Source organism: Brassica oleracea, chromosome C7, assembly GCF_000695525.1.
Source record: "Brassica oleracea var. oleracea cultivar TO1000 chromosome C7, BOL, whole genome shotgun sequence".
NCBI classification, from domain to species: Eukaryota; Viridiplantae; Streptophyta; class Magnoliopsida; order Brassicales; family Brassicaceae; genus Brassica; species Brassica oleracea.
In genome coordinates, this window is record NC_027754.1 from 8,602,709 (window position 1) to 8,620,893 (window position 18,185).

At 41.2% G+C, this 18,185-nt stretch overlaps 1 protein-coding gene across 1 annotated transcript; it reads left to right on the top strand.

Moving 5' to 3' along the window:
- The first annotated feature begins 14,109 nt into the window (after nt 1–14,109).
- LOC106302511 lies at nt 14,110–15,421 on the top strand. The gene is made up of 3 exons (XM_013739005.1): nt 14,110–14,802; nt 14,857–15,096; nt 15,143–15,421. The coding sequence occupies exons 1-3, from the start codon at nt 14,110–14,112 to the stop codon at nt 15,419–15,421; spliced, it is 1,212 nt and encodes a 403-aa protein (XP_013594459.1).
- Nucleotides 15,422–18,185: the final 2,764 nt, after the last annotated feature.

Sequence of the window (18,185 nt, forward strand, 5' to 3'; positions counted from 1 at the left end):
TCCCTAAACCCATAAAACAACCAAAGGGGGAACCTGAGAATGATCTTAGATCAAACGAAGAAGACGAATAGCAGCAACACTAGAAAGAGAAACGAAAGGAGAAGACGAAGATGTTACCCACAACTTCCAGATCTCTTTTCTCTGGGAAGCAACCAAGGAAAATAAAATAAATCTGAAGCAATGAGTGAAGATTCGATTTCCAAACCTTGCTCTCTCCAAGAGAAGGAAATGAAATCCCCAACATATTCAAATAAAATAAAAGAATGGTTTTATCTGAGAAAATCTCCATGGCTCTCAAGCATTAAAACTAGGATCCTCCAACAAGGTAACTCCTCTCGTCGAGTCCTAACTCTGGATCCGGACTAGAGATCCCTGCTTCCTAGCAAAGCAAAAACCTACAGCATACTCTGACAAACCTATTCAGTATATTTCACTTGGAAAAATATGTATGACCATTACAGCATTCTACTACTTAAGTCATGGCTTAGGCCAGGATCCGTCGACTAAAACAGGGAAATAGATTGCCCACTTCAGTATATCGACAATCCCTATATCTGATCTGGCTACGCGGCATTAAAATTAGGCTATCATAAGGCTACTTTCCTATAAGTCTGTACGCCATCAAGGCCTCGCGCCAAGAAATGGATCTCATTATTCACTGAAATGCAAGTACATGATCACGAATCCTTGGAGATTACCCAATCTCATTAGGCTCCAAGCCTAAAATCTCTTATGCGATAACAATCATCCCTCGACTATTCAAATGTGAATATCTACTACTGGCTTCATATGTGGACTGTGGTCCAGGCCAGAACAACCCAAAAAGGCACTAAGGAAGCGATGTCGTGCTTATGATAGACCTTGTAAAACCCTTTCATGGCCTTCCGACCAAACTAGACCTGCGGCCTTACTTCCAGACATTATTGCTTGTTAGATTCATTTTAAAGTCTATTATTTACTAAGTCATATTCAGATATGAGGTTCGTAAAAAAGCGACCAGATAGTATACAGAAACACAAGGTAAATCGCTTTGTATTATTAATCAAGATGACATCCAATACAAAAGTTACAATGTGTTCTATAAGCTATTATAAGTTTATTCCTAACACGATCCACCCACATACCACACAGCCTCTCGTTGATAGAGTCTTCACGGATCCTTGGCTTGTCCACGATCAGCCTCAGTTCCTGAAACCACAAACCATTACATTAAGTACAATCTGATATCCTAACAATCGATTCTAGCAATGCAAGGTTTAGTTCCAGTTCCTATATCATAAACCTCTATCAAGACTATCATAGAACAAACAACCAAACTCAGACCAAGACCAAGACAAGCCAAAACGATCTCGATCCAACCATAGCCGGATCGCCCATAGTCTCGTCCAACCATTCGGTTATGTGATATCACTCAAATCACCCTAAGGAGTGATTTTACTCTCTCAAATAAGAGGTTCAATTGTAATACTTAGGGATTGAATCCACAGGGACCTAGGGAACCAAATAAATCTAATCAGATTGATTAAGCTAGGTTGTTTTAGTGACTAAATGTAAAGTTGCAAGTTTTGTGAGCAAGGCAGCAAGTAATTGCTCGATTGATTTATTGGGGTTTTTGTACTTAAATGGAAATAGTTAGACTTAGGGTTCTTATTCAGAAAATCAGGATTATAATCGTACAGATGCCTAACAAGTTGTATACATGATATTATAGAGCTCAAGCTCTTAAACAACAAACCGATCGGCGTTCGCTTTCTAGGTTTGTCTGTTGACACGACTTTAGTGTCGGTCGATGATTCTAGAGGAATATCGACCGATAAAAGTGTTTCATTGTCTATCGATTATTCTATAGGAATATCATCGACGAGCGTTAAGTCAAGCTTTAAGCACGGGTTGAATTATGCTCACTAGGCTTCCTAGATCAGCTCTCGTCTTACTCTAGCAATCTTAGCTCAATTAGGATGGATTCATGGTGAGATGCAAGCTATCGCTTATGTCTACAACTCCTATGGCAAGTTCTAGGTAGCTAATATAGAAACAGGCAATAATGACAATCCTAAAGATGAATATCACAACTTAGGAATCTATAGTTGAGGTTAATCCCTCATGACTATCTGAACCCTAAACCTAACAGGTGGATCTATTCAGACATGAAGTTTGTCACAGAAATCATAGATGAATAGATAAAAAATTGCAATAGATATTATAAAACCAATGGAGTTCCTCCTTTCTCTCCTAACCTAGAACTATGAATTAAAGAAAGCTTAGCCGTCAACAATGACTTAGAAAACACATAAATAGGGTTTTAGGTCGTCCATAGGTATTCTGGTAATTTGTGGTTGTTTCTGGGCTTCAGTCGGTCAAAAAATATGCTCAGCCCATATTCTGGCATCACCGTCGACCGACGGCAAGGGTGCACCGTCGATCGACAGTCTTTCATCTCCTCGACAGCTTCCTCTCGCGAGGCAGACTGACCACTCTTCAGTAAAATGAGCATAACTTCTAATATAGGTTGCTGATTGCCCTCAAACCGGTGGGATTGGAAAGCTAACTCATAGCTCTATCCTTTGTCAAAAGATGCGCTCAATCTAACTGTGGTAAGGTCTCCATCCATAGCTAGACATTTGACACATCTGTGCAGTTCTGTACCTCAAAAGGCTCCAAAATCACCATATTTCTCCAGAACGTACCTGAACCTGTAAATACTCTAAAAAGACTCCAAAACATAATAATTATATCTTAAAAAACTTATATACCATGGCTGAAAGTGGGTAAAATCTATGGTATATCAACTCTCCCAGACTTACCATTTTGCTTGTCCTCAAGCAAAACATAAGGACAGTCTCTCTGAAAGAGGTTTAAAAACAGCAGGGACTCACATGATTTAAAACTTAGAATCATCACCTCTGCAATATTGCAATCCACATCTAAGAAGTGCTAATCACAAAAGCACATTATACCATATCCTAGCTTAGCAATCAAATTCACCTAGCCAACAACTTAGCAAATCCTGTTTGACATTCCCCTCTACCAACCTCATTTCTTAACATAAATAAAAGTGCAGGCTTTACCTTGAGAGTATCGATCACAGGATGCAAGGATTTTCAAACAAGTATCTTGATTTGCAGGTAAAAGTTAGTTTCTATCTTTTCTTTCTACTAATTTCTCTCTTTAGTTAAATTATGCTTCCATTACAGGATCATTGACCAAGATTGGACAGGCTTCCATGAATCAAGTCTTAATGGTGGTTGCCACCAAGTCATGTTCACTTCTTTTTGACCTATATCCAAGAATTCATGTGAATCGAACCTTGATGATCGCCGCCACCAAGTCCCGTTCGAATTCTTTTTGTTGGAATCCTTATGAAGCAAGCCTTTAATGGTTATAGCCACCAAGTCCTATTCGGATTCAACCTAACTAACACCTATTATATATATATATATATATTTATATATTTTTTCTTTTTCTTTTTCTTTTTTCTTTCTTTCTTTTTCGTTCTTTTTTTAAAAATAAATATCTCTACCTATAAATCTAGGGTCGAAATAGAGAAAGAAAAGGTGATAAATCTACACAAGGCTTTACTTTCCAGACTTGTTTGAAGAATCCGATCTCATGTATACCAAGCCCCAAGACAAGCAATTGTGTCAAGTTTAGTGTTGGAGGTCAGTTTTAGTTCCTTCAAACAATCTCATCAAGTGTGAATAGTTGACAGGTTGATCCACTTTAGTATCTTTAGTACTATCTGCAATTAGTAAATCTAGAATGGTGCTAAAGAATGGTTAGATAACAAGCAAAAATCTAATAAGTTCATAATGCCCTTCTTGACTCAGTAAAACTTTTTTGAAAACATTTTGATAAGACTCATGAACACACTCATCCCCCCAGACTTAAATTACGTTGTCCCCAGTGTATATCTAGTCGGAGTTATGATGAGAAATAATCATAAGTACATAATTTAACAAGTAAGAACGGTGATCTGCTCGATGATGTCAGTGTCGATCGACACAATGAAGTGACAATCGATCGATGTTGCTGAAGTGCTATCGAATGATAGCAACATGGTCTCATCGGTCGCTGGCTAGAGCAGTCATTCGACACAATGAAGAGACAATCGATCGTTAGATCTGAAGTGTTGTCGATCGATATCAAGCTGGTCTCATCGGTCGATGTGCTGAGGAATCTTCTTCTCGAATCTGTTTTTTTTTTAGACTCATCATAAAACACAATATTAGTAGAACCTCTCCAGACTTAAACAACACTATCTCCAGTGTTATACAGTCTAAGATCGGTGGGGAAATAAATCATAAGGATAATATTTAACAAGGAAAAACGGTATACATGACTTTGATGTGAGTGTCGACCAACACAGTTAAGTGGCAATCAATACTCTTGAAGCTCTGTCGATCGATGCTTCGTAGCCACTCGTGCAAACTCATCTTCCTAGTATCTATTTCTTTTTACCTAATATAAATAAAACACTAAAAGTCAGTAATACATAAATAATAAGACCAATTATCTAAAAAAAAAAATTTCGATAAACAGTGACTGCTACAGTGTCACAGCTACAGTAACTCCCGATTTTCTGCTACAGTGTCGGTCGATGTTCTTGTACAGTATCGCTCGATTTTCTTGCTACAGTGTCGCTCGATTTTCTTGCTACAGTGTCGCTCGACGTTTCCGCTACAGTGTCGATCACTGCTACCGTGCTTTTGCTACAGTGTCGTCACAGTTCATTTTTTTTTTTTGACCTGCATAAAAATAAAAACAAAAATCAGTAACAATCTAACATAAACTGAATGAAATTACCTAATAGTGGGTTGCCTCCCACTCAGTGCTTTGTTATAGCCATTAAGCTTGACTTTGGAAATCTGATTTAGTCCGGATGAGAATGAGAACTCGCTCCAAACAAGTCTCAATGTCTATTCTCTGAAGCTCTATCATTCTTGTGTGAAAGCCTCCTCCATAGACTCTTCTCCTTTGTCTATCATCTCAGCAATAAGAAGTGCTCGAAGTTTTGCAAATGGCTGTGAGAAGCATCTGCTACGCACTCTGGATTTCCTGAAACCATCTGAGAAGTGAGGAATCAATGAACTGAGAACCTACTTTGGTCATTTTCCTCTTCTCCCAATTCCTCCCCTTCTTTCTCCTAGGCTTATCTGATCGCGTGGTGGTGCCTCCATCAAAAATATTTCCACACGCATCGAACTCCTCTTGCTCTGATATGCGCCCAGTGTCGATCGATGTTGAAGTGATACTGTCGATCGATGTTGAAATGGTAGTGTCGATCGATCCCGGTTTATTGATGTCGTTCGATACTGATTCTGTGGGGCCTGTATCGACTTCACTTCTAAATATCAACCCTCTCTGAGACTCTTGTGCATGTAAAGGATAATCAAGTACTCCACTGTATGAACTTAAATGTATACTTTTATCTAGTGGGATAGGAGATTCAGCTTCAAACACATCACATGGAACCACAATCTTCACAGGATCATGTATCCTCTTCACTCTTTTGTGAAATCCAGCAGCTTCTTCTGTCCAGATAGCTAGTCTCTGATGTTTAGGGACAGAAAGGTGTGAAGCCTTAGACATGTACATGTCTTCCTTAACTTGTTCCAGCTCGACTATGTATCCTGGCAGTTCATCCAACCATGGGTGTCGATCGATGCAGTCGGGGGGGTGTCGATCGATGATGGAGTGTGGGTGTAGATCGATGCTATATGCTGAGTGTCGATCGATGATATAGGGTGGGCGTTGATCGATGATGTGGGGTTATTGTCGATCGATCTCATCAGGTTGGTGTCGATCGATGCTAGCCTTTGGTGAAGTTTCCAGATCTCCTCACTAAGTATGTTGATCGTCATCAAGCTACTTCTTCGAATTATGATCCATATCTTCAAGCCATTCCTCCAGCTCTAAGAAGTCTTCCATAGTGACTTCCCTGCTCGAATCCAAGTCTTCAAGCTTTTCTCCATCCTCCAACTCCAAGAACTCTTCTAGCTCCAAGAAATCTTCCATGGTGATTTCTCTTTCTCCATCTGAGGTAGGATCACAACTTGATATATCAATGCTCCTCAGTGTCGATTCTGCAATATCCTGAGGACAACTCGATCTTTCAGGGATTTCGAGTGGTATCGATCAATGACAAAAGTCTGTGTCGATCGTTACTAAGGTGTTGTCGATCGTTTTTGAGTTCGTACCGTCGATCGACGTTGAAGTCGTGTCGTTGGTCGACGTTGAGGTTGTACCGTTGATTGACATTAAGGTCGTAGCGTCGGTCAACGTTGAGGTCGTACCATCTATTGATGTTAAAGTCGTGCCGTTAGTAGACTTGAGGTCGTACCGTCTGGTGACGTTGAAGTCGTGCTGTCAGTAGACGTTGAGGTCGTACCGTCGATCGACGTTGAAGTCATGCCGTCGGTAGACGTTGAGGTTGTACCACTAATGTCGGCTTCTTCTACTCTGCTCCGCTCTCCAGATACATGTTGTTAATCACCCTCCACCATATATCTCCTTATAGATTCCATCTCATCTCTAGATTTGCTGCAGCATCATAGAGAAATTTGTTGAGGAAGGCATCTCTCATGTCATTCCAGGTAATGAGAGATCTTGGTGGTAGCTGCTTGAACTAGTGAGTTGCATCTCCAGCTAGGATGTATGGGAATAGTTTGCAGAAGTGGTGGTCTTCAGGGACTTCATTGAAGATAAACAATACCAATTCCTCAAACATGTTGATATGATCCATTGGTTGTTTTGAGGAAACCCATAAAAGGGACGCTGTTCCATAAGAGTTATGTATATAGGTTTCAGCTCAAAGTCCTCCCTCTCAGCAATACTTGGCATGAGTACCTCTATCATCTCTGTCTCCCCGCAGGTGGTGTCGATCGATGGCGTTGTGTTGCTGTCGATCGAATTCTGGTTCACTTTGTCGATCGCTGTTGCTTGGAGGATGTCGATCGATGCTTTCCTCGTATAATTACGGATCGTGAGCGAATCAACAGGCTCCTTCTTTGAAGGACGTAGAAATCCTCTTTTCATTGTTGTTTCCGGTACTAAGATGTATGTACCTGAAACAGAGAAAAAAAATTTATCAGTTTTTCGAACAATAGTAAAACTTAGACTAAATCTAACTAAACAAGATCTAATGGCGATCAAAGCTCCCCGGCAAGGGCGCCAAATTTCATATCACTCAAATTACCCTAAGGAGTGATTTTACTCTCTCAAATAAGAGGTTTAATTGTAGTACTTAGGGATCGAATCCACAGAGAGCTAGGGAACCAAATAAATCTAATCAGATTGATTGAGCTAGGTTGTTTTAATGATTAAATGTAAAGTTGCAAGTTTTGTGAGCAAGGAAATTGCTCGATTGATTTGATTGGGGTTGTTTGATGGAAGGATGGTTGCAAGATCTAGGGTTTCTATTCAGGAAATCAGGATTAAAATCCTACAGATGCCTAACAAGTTGTATCCAAGATATTACAGAGCTCAAGCTCTTAAACAAGAAACCGATCGGCATTCGCTTTCTATGTTTGTCTGTTGACACGACTTTAGTGTCGATCTCGATGATTCTAGAGGAATATCGATCGATACAAGTGTTTCATTGTCTATCGATTATTCTATAGGAATATCATCGACGAGCGTTAAGTCAAGCTTTAAGCACGGGTTGAATTATGCTCACTAGGCTTCCTAGATCAGCTCTCGTCTTACTCTAGCAATCTTAGCTCAATTAGGATGGATTCAGGGTGAGATGCAAGCTATCGCTTATGTCAACAACTCCTAGGGCAAGTTCTAGGTAGCTAATCTAGAAACAAGCATTAATGACAATAGTAAAGATCAATATCACAACTAAGAAATCTATAGTTGGGGCTAATCCCTCATGACTATCTGAACCTTAAACCTAACAGGTAGATCTATTCAGACATGAAGTTTGTCACAGAAATCATAGATGAATAGATAAGAAATTGCAATAGATATTATAAAACCAGTGGAGTTCCAAGAGTACTCTGAAGGAGTTCCTCCTTTCTCTCCTAACCTAGAACTATGAATTAAAAAAAGCTTAGCCGTCAACAATGGCTTAGATAACACATAAATAGGGTTTTAGGTCGTCCAAGGGTATTTTGGTAATTTTTGGTTGCTTCTAGGCTTCAGTTGGCCATAAAATATGCTCGGCCCATATTCTGGCATCAACGTCGACCGACGGCAAGGGTGCACCGTCGATCGACAGTCCTTCATCTCCTCGACAGCTTCCTCTCGCGAGGCAGACTGGCCACTCTTCAGTAAAACGAGCATAACTTCTGATATAGGAAGTTGATTGCCCTCAAACCGGTGGCATTGGAAATCTAACTCGTAGTTCTATCTTTTTTCAAAAGATGCGCTCAATCTAACAATGGGAAGGTCTCCATCCATAGCTAGATATCTGACACGTCTGTGCAGTTCTGCACCTCAAAAGACTCTAAAATCACCATATTTCTCCATAACGTACCTGAACCTGTAAATACTCTAAAAACATTCCAAAACATAATAATTATATCTTAAAACACTTATATACCATGGCTGAAAGTGGGTAAAATCCATGGTATATCATTAAGGCCTAGGTTCAATCGGCCATTCCATAAGTTTGGCCCAAAGGCTCACGGACCTTCTTACCTGATCCGGCCCAAGGCCTGGATCCATACAACCGAGTAAGGCCCAAGCCCATCCGGACTGCCTTGCAACTGATCGGACCTTGCGACACTATACTCCGGTTAGACGAACCATACGTCTGTCCGGCTTACAGGCACAGACTGTTCCCAACTGGATCGGCCAAAGCCTTGATCCAATGACACCGTTTGGAACTCCAACCTTTGGAGACTGGTACCCTTTGATTCACTTGTGCCTCATAGCAACTCATGACCCTTAGCAATTCGTACTCTTTGGTTGTTCCAACCGTTCATCGCAACCGATCCATTGGTCTGGTCAGACACATCCGCAGATCCAGCCGATGGCCTAGGATCGCGGCTTGGATGCGAATGGACTCGTTCCAGGCACACAACCCTTCGGCCTAACCATCACACCCCTTCATGATATCCAGAAAAGAAGAGAAGAAGAATGTATAGAATAAAATAAACCTTCGAACCGATCAGACCAAAGACCCGGCCATTGGGGCCGCCGGCTTAGTCTGATGGATTGCCGGTCCATCAAGTACCTTGGAGCCACATCATGGGTTCCCACTTGCTTCTCCTTGCCGGTTCCTTCCATCTCTGGTCGGTTCCTTCTTTCTCAAACGATCGGAATCGCCGAAAAGTAACCACCACATGATCGGCCTTTTTCTTGGCCGAATGATATCACTCAAATTGCCCTAAGAAGTGATTTGTACTCTCTAAAATAAGAGGTCGATTTGTAGAACTTAGGGATATAATTCAGAGGGAGCTAGGCCACACACTAGATCTAAATAGTTATTGATTAAGCTAGGTCGAATAGTTTTAAATGTAATTAAATAGCAATGGTGTGAGCAAAGTAATTGCTCGATTGATTGATTGAATTGTTTGATGGAACGATGGTTGCTAGACTTAAGGTTTCTATTCAAGCAATCAGGATTATAGTAGTATAGAGACTAAGGTTGGATATTATAGAACTCAAACTAAGGAATAATCTATCAACTCTCGCATGTTAAGATTATCTATTACTAGATCTAAGATCTCAACTCTCGCATGTTGATCTTGAGAAAGTGTCGATCGCCGATTCTATAGGAATATCGATCGATACACCTTTCAGATCCTCGATCGATACAACTAACGAGTTGTCGATCGCCGATCCTTCTAGCAAGCTTTAGCGACCAGGTTTGAACAATATTCACTAGGTTCTTAGATCAACTCTCGTCTTTCTCTAGCAATCCTAACACAATATGAATGGTTCAGGCAATAAACCATGCTCTCGCTTGCGCCTAATTATCCTAAGAACATGATTATAGTTAGCTACTTTATAACACAAGTAGTAAGTTCAATTCAATTGATGGATATCCTGACAATTTAGCCATCTATATTTTGGGCTAATCCCTCATCCTATCTGAACCCTAAACTTAAAAGGTAGATCTATTCAAACATGATAGTTGTCACATAAATAATAGAAAGAATAGATATGGTATAGAAAGCAATATATATAAAAACCAATAGAGTTCCACGAGGACTCTGAAGGAGTTTGATGAATCTCAAATTTATCGGTTTTTACATTGATCTCTAGCTAAGTTTGATTAGTTTTTATTATGTATTATAGTCATTTTCGAGTCTTTTGTGTTCTATAGTCTTTAGGCAGGTCACAGGGGGATAAAGTGCGGAATTAGGAGTTTTGTGGCAAAAAAACGGAGGTTTAATCTTCTCCTTTGAAAATTTTGGGCCAAAATCGGAAATATCAAAGAGGTCAGGGACTAAAGTGTAAAAAGCTCAAACTCCCAACAATGGAAGCCGCGTCCCGTGAAACTGTAAGAGATGAAGATGGAAACTGCGAGCGCTCGATCTAGTGTTCTCGGTTCGACCCAGCCATCAATCCTCAAATCCGAGCTGAGAAAAGTGAGCACTTGCCGAATAACGAGCCGCTCGATTCAGTCCCGTCGACGCCCAGCCTGCAAGTCACGAACCGTAAGCCCCAAATCGATCGATAAGCTCGATCCAGACTGATGAATCCATCGCTCTCGGTCAAGCCTCAATCTTCCAATCCGAGCCCGGCGAATCGTTCGAAGGCCGTGCTTGGACTGCCCGATGAGGCGCTATGGATCCCATCTTCTTTGCAAACGATGATTTCGACGGAGCTCTGGTTACCATGGCACGACGGCGGGAGCGATGCACAGCAGACAGAAGCGAGACGACACCGGAGAGATGAGCTAACACCGGAAGTGCAGTTGCAGTAGCGCCATTGATGAGCCCGAGCTTGGCGAAGAGGATGAAGCTCCACAATGGAGTCCCGACCTGAAACGGAGAAGTGAAAGTGAAGACCAAACGCAAACGCGCATTTCCAAACGTGGTCGCGGCTCTGATCGCAGAAAATAGCGTTTGCATTTGGCGTTTAGCTTTTGACTTTTGACTTACTTCATTAGGACAATATATATATATATGTATAAAGGAGAAAACCCTAAGGGGAGATTCTCTTTTATCTTGTCTTTTTGTTTATCTTTTAGACTTCTTTACACTCGTCTCCGTTCTTAATTTATCAGATGTGCTTTTGTTTATTTTAGATTATCTTTCTAAATAATGTTTATCTTTAATCTTAATATGTGGTTAAAGATTTCCATGAAAATTAGTAAGTAGTCTCTTAGTTGGGTTTAGGGTTTCTCACAAGGGAATCTCATGAATTGTTGATCTAAGATTGTTAGATCTAGAGATTTATCTTATGGTTCTTCATCTATTGGTGTTCTTAATGCTGAATCTTGATTAGCTACCTAGCTTCTGAACCTAAGTTATTTCACGCCCGACAGGTGCTTGATGAAATATTTGAAACAACTTTAGATGAGCAAAGTGTCCTTAGCCAACGACAGTTGATGTTATTGCGCTTTGTGAACATATCGAACATGATCTTATTGCTTGTTTAGAATCTGAAACTCAACGACATTTAATGCGGAGGATTCTATAACTTAGAGAGTTAGCGCTACGACAGTAGGTTAATTCTATTATCGTGTTTGAGTTCAAGACGTTGCTTAACTTCTTTCTTTAGTCGTTTATCTGTTTGTCAGCAACAAAATGATTTCCCGAAAATACCCTATGCCTAGCACTTTTTGTGATAGTCTTTCATCTTCGTTTCTCTGTTTATATAGCTAGCTTACTTTTATTTATTGTTCTTAGTTATTGCAAAACTAAACAAAAATCTCTTCTTAGCCTTAGCTAGTAATTTATCTTTAGCTCTTCTTGTGAACTTTGGTCCTTGTAGATTCGATCATGTATTACTACTTCGTACTTTACTGTGCACTTGCAGTTAGTCTTTCGTGTTAAAACCTGAGATATCAAGTTTTTGGCGCCGTTGCCGGGGACCAATTGGTCACTTTAGAGCTTTGGATCGGTTTCAGACTAAGGCATTTTATTTTCTTGTTTACTCTACTCTTTTCTTCTTTGTTTGTGTGCTTCCAGGTGCATGAGCAGGTGTCATACTAGGAGCCAAGGATCATCTAATCTCATAACTTTAGAACCGGAACTCGGCCGTCTAGAGAGACAGAAGAAGAAAGGAAAGGCACTAGAAGCTGAGAAGTCTGGAAACGATGATAATCTTCTGCTTCGGGATGGTCCTCATTGTAGAACCTAAAATCTACACTAAGTATTTGATAGTGATCGGGGTTTGATTTAGGGAAGACAAATGATGTAGGGAACGATATCTTTAGAACACAACCATGTTAAACAATTTCCAGTAGGTAAAAATGGACTTTATTGATGAATAAGATCGAATACAATGAGTTGAACTAGATCGAGTGATACAAACGAGATTCGTAAAAAAAGAGTCTAAGATCGGGAGGAAAACAAGGTCGATGTTAGTGTGTAGCTCTCTCTAGGGTTTTCAACGTGTCCTTCTTCATGTCCCTTCTCCTTTCTTTATAGTGAGTCGACTTCGTGATCTCTGTAACTGCTCTGCGACCTCCGTAACTGCTCCGCGATCTCCGGGGACTCGACTTCTTTGCTTTCGAGCTCGACTGCTTGCTACGGGCTTTGGTTCCTTACGGTCCATAATTTTGATCGCGGACCATTAACGTATTTACCGAAATTGGGTCCATCACTCATGACCATCAGATAGACCACAATGAGCAAGTTCTACCTGTTGTGGGTGGACAACATGGCAACAATAGGCCAAACATTCAACAACCGGCTGCAGCTACGAGGCAACCGGGTGTGCAACAGGAATTGCCAAGGATGACGTTGGCAATATGATACTCCTTATGCTTTCTATGCGAATCAATCTGGCATTAATCCGCCTCCTATAGAGAGAAGAAAGTTTGAAATCAAGACTGGTCTCATAAATTTGGTGCAGCAGAAACAGTTTCACGGGCTCCCCTCTGAGAACCCGATGCATCACTTGGCACGTTTTGAAAACATCTGCAGCACCAGTAGGACCAACGGGATACCTATAGGGACCTTGATGTGCAAATTATTCGAGTTCTCTTTGGCAGACAAGGCAGATACATGGATGAGATATATCCCATTTAACTCTTATGAGACTTGGGAAGAGACCAAAGCTGCATTCTTGCAACACTTTTTTCCTAAGTCGATGTCAACTCACCTCAGAAACAAGATTGCAAATTTTCAGCAGACATGATCAGAAAGCTTTCACGAAGCTTGGGAGCGCTTCAGAGAATACACCACAAACTGTCCACACCATGGTTATACTGATGTCAACCTGCTGAACATCTTTTACAATGGAGTTTGTGAGAAATACCAAAACGCCATGGACACTGCTAGTAATGGCGATTTCATGACCAAGACTGTGGAAGAAGCATATCTTTTGATTAACAACCTTGCATCTAGTTAAGCGAATCGTAGGTCAGACTATGAACGCTCTGGGAGAGGTTTAAGCTCTGATTCTCAGATCATCGATGAGCTGAGTGCCAAGATTGAGATGCTGCTCAAGAGAGATCAGAAAGCAGTTCATTTCATGGGAGATCAGAGTGATCAGATCCAGCTAGAGTCTACTGGTGGTGACTCATGTGAATTGCAAGCTGATGTGAACTACATTGGTGGTCAAGGGAATTACAACCAGGGCTTCAATCAGAATTTCAGGAACCAACAGCATCTGTTATCTTACCGGAGTAACAATGTGGAGACACCACAAGATCAGACTTATCCACATCAAGTTAACAAGCAAAGTCAGTTCCAGAACAGGCCTTTGGCGCAGAATCAGAGTGTTTTCAATCAAGGGTATCAGAACAGAAATCAATACCAAGGGAACAACTCTGGGAACAATGGCTTCCAGCAGAAGCAGCAGTACGAAAACTTCCAAGCTCATGGGAATGCATCTACCTCTCAGTCCTCTCAAGACAGTGAAATCAAGCAGATGTTACAAATGGTGCTAGAAGGACAGAAGAGGAGCACTTCAGAAATCAACAAAAAGGTCGACAACATGTACGAAGATTTGAATGGGAAATTTGAAGCTTAGAACACCCACATGAAAGTTTTAGAGACACAAGTTGCTCAAGCTTCATCAGCGAGTAGAGCACCACCGGGTACCCTACCAGGCAAACCAGAGGTGAATCCTAAAGCTCATTGCAACGCTGTCTCGGCCAGAGAGGATGAGGAGGCTCAAGAATCTGAAAAAGAAACTGAAAAGAAGGTTGTTGAGAATGGAACAATCAATCTCCTGCCTAAATCTGTCGAGCCCAAGCGTAGTGTGAAAATTCATGCTTGTACCTCGTCTGAGCGATTATATGTACCAAGAATCTCGTACCCTGTTGTGTCACAACATCTGAAAGAACCTATCAACGAGAAGACACTAGCTGGGTTTAAGAAAATAATGAAAAGGATCCCTTCTACCACGTCGTTTGAAGATGCTTGGAGCATGTACCATCTGAATCGGTTCTTCATAAACACAAGAGAATCAGCGGAGGAGATAAAGGAATTATTCATCAAAACCATGAATGCATCATCTCCGATAAAGACTCTCCCCAAATTAGAAGACCTCGAAAAGTTCGTGGTTCCGTGTTCAATATCAGGAATCAAGTTCATGGATTCTCTCTGTGGTATTGGGTCTACAGTTAGCCTCATGGCCAAGGACATCGCTGAGAGGTTGGGCCTTAAAATTGAATCACCAAAGCTAACTCTAGAATTTGCAGACTCCTCTACCAAGTCTCCGCAAGGTACCGTTAAAGACCTAGCTTCCCAAGTGGGAAAATCCATTGTTCCTACTGATTTTTAGGTAGTGGAGATGAGCAATGGTTCTAATAGACCGTTTATTCTTGGAAGAGCGTTTTTAGCCACGGTGGGTGCAGTTACGGATATGCCTAACAAGAGAATCTCTTTTGTGAAAATCGATGAGAGTGTCTTCTACAGAGCCGAGCCCACAAATAAGTGTACACGATTGGCCTCTAGCATCTCTGTACTCAATCAGAGCACTCATGTACCTATTTCTAAGGAGGACCTCATGGATAAAGGTCAGGTCAAAGAAGCTCTGAATAAAGGCAATCACACTGTTGCATAAGAAGTCTAATGCAAAAGCAAAGAAGAAGCTGAAATGCAAAAGGTTCAAGGGCGATCCTCATCTGATGTTGATACCTCACAGTTGTTCTGATGGAATAATTGATTATGAGGTGAAATGCAAAGGAACCTCAAAGCCTTTTTCGAAAGTCAGAGCGGTTCTCACTTCCGAGATGAAAGAGAAAGGTATGGAAGTTGTGAAAGGTTTTATGAGCAAGGTTCTGAAGCTCAAAGTGTTTGATGGTGGGACTTGTTTTGGAGCAAGCTCTCATGCTCACCTGGACTGAAACCGAACCCTAAAAGTCAGGCTTATGACTATAAACAAGCGCTTGGTGGGAGGCAACCTACCGGTAAGATTTTCTTTCCTCTTCTTTTAGGATTTCTATATTTTGTTTCTCTACCCTCCTTTGGATTTACTTTCACACCGAGACGGTGTGAAGTAAGTCTGGGGAAGAAAGTGGTATGGTTGCTAAGCTGAAGGTCAAGTACATGGAAGTATCTCTTAAAGATGGTACTTTTTGATGTGGCTTACAACAGGTAATGGTAAAGGTGGTTGTCAAGAGAAAATAGTAGTTCTCATATTTTCAAACTTCTTTTCCCTTTGGTTTAGTTTTTGCTTACTTTACTTGAGGACAAGCAAAGATTCATGTCTGGGAGATTCGATGAGTCTCATATTTATCGGATTTTACATTGATCTCTAGCTAAGTTTGATTAGTTTTTATTATGTATATAGTCATTTTTGAGTTTTTTGTGTTCTATAGTCTTATCTTTAAGCAGGTCACAGGGGATAAAGTGCGCAATTAGGAGTTTTGTGGCAAAAAAACGGAGGTTTAATCTACTCATTTGAAAGTTTTGGGCCAAAAGCGGATGAAGATGGAAACTGCGAGCGCTCGATCTAATGTTCTCGGTTCAGCCCTCGACCCAGCCATCAATCCTCAAGTCCGAGCTGAGCAAAGTGAGCACTTGCCGAATAACGAGCCGCTCGATTCAGTCCCGTCGACGCCCAGCCTGCAAGTCACGAACCGTAAGCCCCAAATCGATCGATAAGCTCGATCCAGACTGATGAATCCATCGCTCTCGGTCAAGCCTCAATCTTCCAATCCGAGCCCGGCGAATCGTTCGAAGGACGTGCTTGGACTGCTCGATGAGGCGCTATGGATCCCATCTTCTTTGCAAACGACGATTTCGACGGAGCTCTGGTTACCATGGCTCGACGGCGAGAGCTATGCACGGCAGACAGAAGCGAGACGACACCGGAGAGATGAGCTAACACCGGAAGTGCAGTTGCAGTAGCGCCATTGATGAGCCCGAGCTTGGCGAAGAGGATGAAGCTCAACAATGGAGTCGCGACCTGAAACGGAGAAGTGAAAGTGAAGACCAAACGCGGTCGCGACTCTTATCGCAGAAAATAGCGTTTACGTTTGGCGTTTAGCTTTTGACTTTTGACTTTCTTTTCTAAGACCATATATATATACACGTGTAAAGCGGAAAACCCTAAGGAGAGATTCTCTTTTATCTTGTCTTTTTATCAATCGTCGTAGACTTTTCTCTACACTTGTCTCAGTTCTTAGTTTATCAGATCTGCTTCTGTTTATTTTAGATTATCTTTTTAAATTATGTCTATCTATAATCTTAACATGTACTTAACGATTTTTATGAAGATTAGTGAGTAGTTTTTTAGTTGGGTTTAAGGTTTCTCACAAGGAGATCTCATGAGTTGTTGACCTAGGATTGCTAGATCTAGAGATATATCTTACGGTTCTGCATATATTGGTGTTCTTAATGTTGAAGCTTGATTAGCTATCTAGCTTCTGAACCTAAGTTATTTCACGTCCTACAGGTGCTTGATCAAATGTTTGAAACAACTTTAGATGAGCAAAGTGTCCTTAGCCAACGACAGTTGATGTTATTGTGCTTTTTGAACATATCGAACCTGATCTTATTGCTTGTTTAGAATCTGAAACTCAACGACAGTTAGTGCGGAGGATTCTATAACTTAGAGAGTTAGCGCTACGACAGTAGGTTAATTCTATTATTGTGTTTGAGTTCAAGACGTTGCTTAACTTCTTTCTCTAGTCGTTTATCTGTTTGTCAGCAACGAAATGATTTCCCGAGAATATCCTATGCCCAACGCTTTTTCTGATAGTCTTTCATCTTCGTTTCTCTGTTTATCTAGCTAGCTTTCTTTTATTTACTGTTCTTAGTTATTGCAAAACCAAACAAAAATCTCTTCTTAGCCTTAGCTAGTAATTTATCTTTAGCTCTTCTTGTGAACTTTGGTCCTTGTGTATTCGATCCCGTATTACTACTGCGTACTTTACTGTGCACTTGCAGTTAGTCTTTCGGGTTAAGACCTGAGATATCAGAGTTCCTCCTTTCTCTCATAACTAAGAACAATTAATGAATAAAGGTTAGCCGTCAACAATGACTTAGAAAATACATAAATAGGGTTTTAGGTCGTCCAACGGTATTCTGGTAATTTGTGGTTGCTTCTGGGCTTAACTCAGTCTTGAAATATACTCGGCCTGCATTCTGGAATCACCTTCGATCGACGTTCCTTCATCTCCTCGACAGCTCTCTCTCTCGCGAGATAGACTGACCACGCTTCGGTAAAACAGATATAACTTCTTATCTAACCGTTGGATTGACCTCAAACTGGTGGCATTAGAAAGCTAACTCAAAGTGTTATCTTGTGTCAAAATATGGGCTCAATCTCACCGTGGGAATTAGGGATGTCAAACAGGTTGATCCGTCCCGTCCCGTCTCGTACCGCAGCGGGCTCGTCTTCGAGCGGGTCACGGCGGGTCAGGCCCGCGCGGGCTGCGGTCCTCAAAATGGCTGACCAAACCCGTACCGCAAAACATGTAGGCCTTTGCGGATCGGCCCGCGGGACATAGAATTACAAACGGACATATGGTTCCTGAACGCTTCAAGACATGATTCAGGACACTTTATCAGTTTCGTGACGCATCAGTAAGTAAGTTTAGTCGAGGATTGAACTGAATAAAGCAATACACTTGTTAGTTGAAGATTTTGTTGGATCAAAACACT